The sequence below is a fragment of the Hipposideros armiger genome, unplaced genomic scaffold (assembly GCF_001890085.2).
Source record: "Hipposideros armiger isolate ML-2016 unplaced genomic scaffold, ASM189008v1 scaffold_25, whole genome shotgun sequence".
In the NCBI taxonomy this organism is placed as follows: Eukaryota; Metazoa; Chordata; class Mammalia; order Chiroptera; family Hipposideridae; genus Hipposideros; species Hipposideros armiger.
In genome coordinates this window covers 2,453,462-2,461,555 of record NW_017731375.1, presented here as the reverse complement: position 1 = coordinate 2,461,555, position 8,094 = coordinate 2,453,462, and the positions used below count along the sequence as shown (strand labels likewise).

The 8,094-nt window shown below is 48.4% G+C and overlaps 1 protein-coding gene across 1 annotated transcript in view; it reads right to left on the bottom strand.

Moving 5' to 3' along the window:
* The window catches only part of TENM2 (teneurin transmembrane protein 2), a 141,211-nt gene that overhangs the window by 98,392 nt on the left and 34,725 nt on the right, over positions 1-8,094 (bottom strand). The window contains exon 3 of the mRNA XM_019635981.1: positions 3,709-3,855. Within this exon, the coding sequence (XP_019491526.1) occupies positions 3,709-3,855 (147 nt within the window). The remainder of the gene's footprint in view (positions 1-3,708; positions 3,856-8,094) is intronic.

Below are 8,094 nucleotides of genomic sequence, written 5' to 3'. Positions count from 1 at the left end.
AGTTACCAGGTAGGCAGGCTTTTTGCCTTAACAAAAATTAGAGCTGTTGCAGAAATTGGGGTTTAAAAACAACAACAACAAAACACCAAACAAACCCAAACACACCCTATATTCCGATGACTTCTGAATGTTCAGCTCCAGTCCTTTGAACTCTAGATTCCAGCTTGCAGCTCAGTATTTCCATCTGTTCCTTCGCGAGTATCTCAAACTCAACAGAATTCAGCCTTTTTGTCTTCTGTTTCCCCAAACTCTGATCCCTTAATCAAAGAGTGGCATCTCTATGTACCCCAACGCCCAAGACAGAAACCTTGGAGTCATCCTCAGTACAAACCCCCCCTCCCCCCACCTCTCTCATCTCAAGCATCTAGTCAACAACTAAGTCCTGCCTAATTTTCCTCTTCACTGTGAGAAGTCCTACCTGTCCTTCCTCCTAAATAGTATCCCTCCGGCATCTGCCCTCATCCACATCCTACTGCACTATTGTCCCAAGCCATCCTCACCACTGCTCCGGACTCTTGTCAAACCTCCTACCCGGCCTCCCTGCCTCCAGTCTTGCACCACCATCCATTTCTCTCTGTTCTGGGCACTGCTGAAAACACTTCTGTAGCTCCCCCCTGAGCCCAGGGTGAAGTCTGAAGTCCTTCAACTGTCTTACGATTCTATGTGAACTTGTTCCCACCCTGTCAGCCTATCTCAGTACTTGAGGCTCTGGTCAGACAGAAGTCATTGGGCCTTTTCCTTGTCCCAGCCGCATCTGCCTCACTTCAACCCACCCTTCAGCTGCCCACTCAGAAGTCATCTCCAGAAAGCCTTGACCAAGCTCCCAAATCTGGGCTAGCTACACCTGTCACAGCAGCTTTATCCCATCCCATCCAGTGGTCTGGCACCTCCTTGATACTTGTCAGCCCATGAAGCAGCCATTCCTTAACACGTTTTACTGTCACATGCTGAAAAACTGTTGTAGTAAATGTTCACATCACCATCAACTATAATTTGAGTGGTGCCTCCAGAATGGTGCAGTGTGCAACGGAACCACTGCCCTGGGCACCCCTGCTATGACGTAAACCTGTCAGGGCCAGGCTGAGGTCTATCTCATTTACTCTCAGATTGCCAGGACTCAATGGTCAGGTGAGTGGATGAATGAATGAATGACTTCGGACTGAAATTAGCATCTCCAATGCCTCCGGCAGAGTGGAAATGGAATAGTTTCCAAGACAGTCTACACATAAAATTTCAAACACTAAAAAGAAAAACCCCAAACCCTACAAAGACCCCCAAACCTTTTTGAACATAGTTACCAGGTAGGCAGGCTTTNATGCTCTGCTTGGCACTTCCTCTGACTCATCCCAGGTTTAGAAACCCGCACAGCCCTTCCTGAGAACTCCCAAAGCAAGACAGAGCCTGCGGCATGACTCCCACCCCCACCCACGGCAGCTAGAAACGTGATATAATTAGTGTGCTGCAGGGTGGGATCTGGAGTAGATGAGGAGTAACTTTAATATTTATCAATAAACAGCAAAGTGCTTAGCACACCTCCTAGGGAAGTAATTAACCATAAAAAGGATACTCTGCACAGAGGAGTCTCCTCCAAAAAAAGAACTCAGTTAATTGTGAGTTGCTAATGCCAGGTGAGAGGGGATCCAGGTCTCCATCTCACCTGACATAAGCAACTCTGAATTAACTGGGAGTTTCTTTTTATAAACACCATGCAGAGCCTTTTTTTTTTCTTCTCTTGATGGTTAATTACTTCCTTGGGAGATTCACTTTAACAGCTCCCATAACAAGGCCATTATTGTCTTTTAGCATAATCACCGCCTCATTTGCTTCTGTGCCCTGCCTTTCTGATGCTCTGCCTCTGCCCACGAGGCGGGACCCTGACCTGTGCCCGTGGTTGGGTCATCTGGCTGTGTCCCCTGTGCCTCCTCCAGCCCCACCCACTCAGGAATTTGGTTTTCTCCTGGTGGGAGCCTGAATCAGGGGTGGGCCTGGTAGAGAGGGACGTGGGCTGAGCAAGGCTCAGTAATGGAGACTGAGTCCCCCTCCCTGACTTGCAGCACTGCCGCCCTTTGCTTCAGCTGCTGACACCCCCGACAGGGCAGGCAGCCAGGATGGCAGCTTCTTTCTGGAAGAGGGAGGAGCTGATTTGTTAGCAAGGGCTATGCTCGGTGAAGTCACCAGGGACCAGAAGCAAACATAGTGAGCCTTACCAGGAAAATGAGTTCGATTTTGACTCTCACTCTTGGGGGAAAAACAAATGCATTATGTAGTTATGTCTCACCTCATCCAAACATGAATTAAAGTGCCTTCTATTTTGGCTCTCTTTCAGGAAAGTAAATGAATGAATTGGAGCTCTGGGAGCCACACCAAGTCTATACACTTTTTCTGATTGGTGTACTCCTATCAGTGCATGTGCATTTGGTTATTTACAAATTATATGCATGTACAACTGCAATAGTAGATTACGGAGGTTGCAAAATGTCTATTAAGAGAAAGAGGAAAAATAAAAGTAGAGTGTCTCACACTTTCAGTCATTACTTGGATGGAGTGCACCTCACTCCGGATGCCACTGAAGCTGTCCCCTTGGGGCCATGAGGGCAGGGGGCTGACATTCCCAGAGTGCAGTGATCGGCACACAGTCGGGTTATACACACTTTTGTTAACTAATCAGGCGCATGGATATTCTTATACCCTGAAACAATTTTGCTGGGGGTGGATCCCAGACCTGTGCTAATGTTTGGGGTACATGGCATGGTATTCTTAGGAAATCAGGTGGCCCACATGCTACCACAATCCCATGTAGCCCCAGAACCTTAGCACTCCATCAGGGAATATCACAGGACAATTCAGCGCAGAGGTTAAAACTGGGATCCGCAGACTTTCCCTGTAAAGGGTCAGAGAGTAAGCATCTTAGGTGTTGTCAGCCACGTGGTCTCTGCCAATGACTTGACAATGCCATTCAGGGTAAAAGCAGCTACAGCCAACACACACAGTAACAGGCATGGCCACGTCCCAATAAAATGTCATACATGGACACTGAAATTCAAATTCCACATCGTTTCATTTGTCATGAAATATCATTCCTCTTTAGAATCTATGCCCCCCCAACCATTATACATAAACAGCATTTTTTTGCTCAGAGGACGATCCTAAGTAGGCGGTGGGCTGGATATGGTTGTGGGTTGCCAGCCACAGGTTAGAACATGGACTTGAGTCAGAGCTGGGTTTGGGTCCCAATTTTAGTACTGGCGACTGAGGTTTCTTTAAAAAGTTACTGAACCAAAAAAATGGACTACTGTGTAGGCCTCGGTTTCCTCATCTGTAAGGTAATATCTCAAGGGGCGGCACTGCTTGTGACGTCTTACACAACGTGAGGCACATGTTGTCACCATCAGCACAGATGTGGTGGTAACTCCCAGCCCTGAAGGCCCTGGCAGGAACAGTCACCCAAGGGCAGAGCCAGTGACCAGCCATCTTTCTATGGTGATACACATTGAGAATCCAAAGCCAGCATCAAACCCCAGAGTCTCCAGCCTATGTCTCCAGGAGCCCCCACTGGCGCAAGGACGCTGCATTGGCTTCAAAGGAAATGTCACAACAACATTTTGACAATGGTATCGGGGAGGTCTTTCAGGAAAAATGACTCAGGACGACCGCCTATATACAATTCTCTGTTCTTGAGGGGCTGGGAATTAGAAGACGCTTGCTCACCTCCCTCATTATCCTTGTTATCCGCGCAGGAGGTTTCCATGGCAACATTGCATCCGGGCCCTCTCCAGCCGGTCTGGCAGACACACTGCCAGCTGTTCTGACCCAGTGTGCATCTCCCGTTGCCGTTGCACAAATCGGGGCAGCCATCTGGTTGGAGAAATGGAGAGGATGAGAAGGAGGGACGTGAGGCCACGCTGGGGCAACAGGGGGGCCATGCAACGGGGGAGCAAGGCCACAGGGCAGCCTCTGGGCCAGCCGCAATGTGGGGCCCATGCCTGCCTTGGAAAGAGGGTGGGAAGCAGGCAACGCATGCAGTTGCAAGACGTAGTGGGGTCCCAGATGCAGGGGATCCCCAATGACACTGACCTGTGTGAAGGGGTCTGAGGCAACCTCAAGGTGGGGAATATTCCAGAAAACTAAACTATCTCTGAGCTCACAACAAGACTAGCTAGCTGTTATTTCCAGCCTGTGGCTCAGGACTGATGCTATGTCAAAAAAAATAATAAGTAAATAAAATAAAATAAAATAAAAATATATACTTTTATTTATTTATTTATTTATTTATTTTTTTTTTTACTAGAAGTGCCTTCTGCAGAAGAGAAAAAAAATTCCCCATCAACCCAGGATGGAGCCAAATTGCCCTCCATCTTTCAGAATTTTAAAGATAAATTTATATATGATTATCATGAGCTTCTTATGACCAAGAACTGGATGGTTCTGCTGGGCTATCTTCATATTTTTATAATATTTCGTTTTAAGGGGCACTTTAAAATGTTGGCTGCTTATTGCTCAACCTATTTATGGCATGATTTAAAAACACGGCAGGGTCTGAAGGCTGTGGAGGAGGAGGTGCTGAGCGCCATGAATTGAGAAAAGACAGAGGGATGTACACGTGCCTGGGGGAAGGCAGTGGGGTTCGAGTAATTCTTCTTCTGTGGTTTTCTTTTATTTGGGTGTGCGTGTGTGCGCGCGTGCGCGTGCGCGCGTGTGTGTGTGTGTGTGTGTGAGAGAGAGAGTGTGTGCATGTGTATGTGTGTGAGAAACCAGCAGCCTCCCTAACTAATTCCCTAATCACTCCAGCACCCACAACAAGCACAGCTACCCCTCTCCTGACATGGGCCTCCTCCAACAGAGCCTGGGTGAGGAAAGAAGAGAAAGGGTGAGGGGGCAATAAAAAGACATGGGAAGTCTCCCTAGCAGAGCCTCCAGTGCCCTTCACAAGATGGAGAGAGACGCACAGAAGCCGCAGGATGGGACCACACGCACAAAGCCTACTTGCTGGCAAGAATTCCTGGATGCGCTTTCCTTTTTCTTTCTTTAATGAGGGATAATTCACATGCCACCAAATTCACCTGCTTTAAGTGTGCAGTGCAATGACGTCTAGTGGATTTACAAGGTTGTGCAATCTAGGTATGTTTCCTTATTTCATGTACATACCCCCAATGACCATTCATTTCATTGTCCCCAGAAAGAAACTTTCCTGAATATCTATCTCTGTCTAATTCTCTCTTCATCTGCCACCATCTCCATGCCATCTCTTTCTTTATCTCTCTCTCTTTTTTTTTTAATTGGGGAACTGGGGGAGGGGAGCAGCACTGGGGAATCGGGGAAGGTGAACAGACAAGTTGCTGTCCTTTTGTTCTTCAGTCTAGTTGTGGAGGACATCGCTTCACTGGCCCATGTTGGTATTATCATTGCGCTCTTCCCGGGTGAGGCAGGTTGGTTGCCAGGCCCTGGACGGCTGCTCACAGGGGCTCTTGGCAGCTCATGCTGGCTACCGGCCATTCACGGTAGCTTACAAGAGCCCACTGCAGCCCCACTGCAGCCTACACCGTTGCTGGCAACTCAAGGCAGCCCAGCTCCAGGTCGAGCTGTTGTTCACCATCTTAGCTGTAGAGGGCGCAGCGTCACTGGCCCTCATGTGGGATCCGAACCAGGGGCCCTGCTGCTCAGAGCTGGTGTCCCAAGCCAACTCTTAACCAACACGCCACTCGGCCGGCCCTCTTTATCTCTTTTTAAACCACACAAAATGCAGGGTGGATTGGGCCATGGCAGAGGGATCAAGAGCTTTGCAATGATGGAGGTAATTGTTTTGAAGCCTTTCTGGCCCAAATCTTCTGAATCTAAAGCACACATCTTCCCTACTTCTCTCTCCAGTGTTCCAAAGGCCTCCAGCTGGCATCCTTTATCTCTTCTCTCCAATACCCCTTCTGAGAAAGCCAGTAAACCTAACTTGTGCGTGTGGCCGTGGTGGCAATTTAGACTCCTCCTAAGAAGAAAGGTCTGGAGGGTCTGAAATTGAGTTGCCGTTTACTTCTTTCAGAAGTTTCACTCCCCAGTGCTTCTTTGCCCCCATCCTTTCCCAGTGTAGTCTGGGTTAGGGCCTGAGACAGCAGGGAAAGCGATGGAGGAGGAGAAGCTCTATGTGGGGAAGTCTCTAAAAGGAAGCTGAGCTGTCTTGAGAAGAGAAATGAGGAGTTGGCTGTGTGGGAATCTGGTTTTTTTTGATGCACAACCTACCCTACATCAGGATGCAAACGAGGCAGCCCTGTTTGCTCACCTTGAGAAAGGCTTGCTGGTCTCCACACCAACCCCTGCAAAGCCCAGGCTCACATTTCCATGCCTTTCCTTACCGAGGAGGTGACTGGGCCTTCCCTGGAAAACCGGTGACATACCCATGTTCATACTGCGAGAGCATGCTGGGAGCAGAAGCCATCCCCAGGTTCAGAGAAATGCCACAAACGCTTCTGCAGGAGCAAAATGGAACTCAGTAGGAAAAGCCAAAGGGACATTTCACCGGTTCTCAAGGAAAAGAGAATATCCCCAACTTCCAGGCACCTCCAGCTTTACAATTTCTACCAGTCGAGTTTCTGGGAATGGATCACAGGGAATACACTAAATGACAGACCTACGAACAGCTGCTCAGTGTGCCATCTATTATACGTGCTTTGTTATTTTGCTACTTTGAGGTCTCGTGTTTGACTAAAACCATGCCCCAAGTCTCAACAGAAGCCTCATTGTGTAGGAAGCCCACGTTCACTACATACAATTTAAATTTGCAGAGAACACCAGTATGTCAGTCAGAGATACGCACTCAAAATATGTATATCCCTAGACTGAATGATGCTTTCCCCCTCTCTTTCTCCTTCTCTCTTGATTTTTTTTCCTCCCTGACCAACTGAAGTGAGATAAACAGACCACAGGAGCGGGTTTTCTCCACATTGTATAAGGAAGATGAAAACACGAACAGTAGGAAGCTGGCGACTCTCTGAGAAGTTGCAGGGCAGCTGCTTTTAGCTTGAAGAGGAAGAAAGCAGCCTTGGTAGGTGCATGGCGTTGCTAGGCAACCCCAAGCTACCCCCAGCACAAGTTCATTCTGCTGGTGGCCTTCTGAGGAGGTGATAGGTTGTGTTTTTAAAGTGCAAAGCCAGCTTCTGCTTGAGGAAAAACAAAACGCAGGAAGTAATTAGTCTGCAGGGCAATTGGGTATCAGGCGGTGGCTTTCTCTGGAGAGCAGCCAGTAACTGGAGCTGGAGTGGGCTATTGGGCTCATGCTTGGGGAATCCACACGGGCTCCCGTTTGGAGTCCTCTGGATTTCAGGCTAGGATTGCTGATTTCTTTGAGTGCCTACCTCTGACACCCTGATACAGGATGGCTTCAGAAACAGATGTTTGGTTCCTTGTGCAGCCAGCGCGCTGGCCGTCTGGAGACGTCAGGCTCTATCGTGACCCTAGGCTAGTGATTCTCAACTGAGGCGAGCAATTTTGTTCTCCTCGTTCTCTCCAGGGGGCATGTGGCAATGTCTGGAGACATTTTTTTGATTATCACAACTTGGGGAGGGTGCTACTGACATCTAGTGGGTAGAGGCCAGGGGTGCTGTTCGATATCCTACCGTGCATCCCAATGTCAGCAGTGCTGAGGTGGAGAAACCCTGCCCTAGAGCCAATGCTCCATGAGACCTGTACTTCCCTGTTTGCTCTTGGATCTCAGGGCCTGTCCTGGTGTCAGGCACATAGCAGGGGCTTGAACGATTGGAAAACAACCAGTAGTGCAGGATTATTTCAGCCTGGCCCTTTTCTAGACTCTTCTGAGAGTCCTGAGAAGGTAGTGCAGCCTCCTTCTCAAAGTCAAAGTTGGCCTCCCAGGGAGAACTTTCCAGGGCATCAGTGACACCTGGGATGGTTCTGTTACACTTCCAACGCCTTCGGCAGAGTGGAAATGGAACAATTTCCAATGGAGCAATTTCTACTCACAAAATTCCAACTACTAGGAAAAAAAATCCATTGATACAGTTACCAGGTAGGCAGGCTTTTTGCCTTAACAAAAATTAGAGCTGTTGCAGAAATTGGGGTTTAAAAACAACAACAACAAAACACCAAACAAAC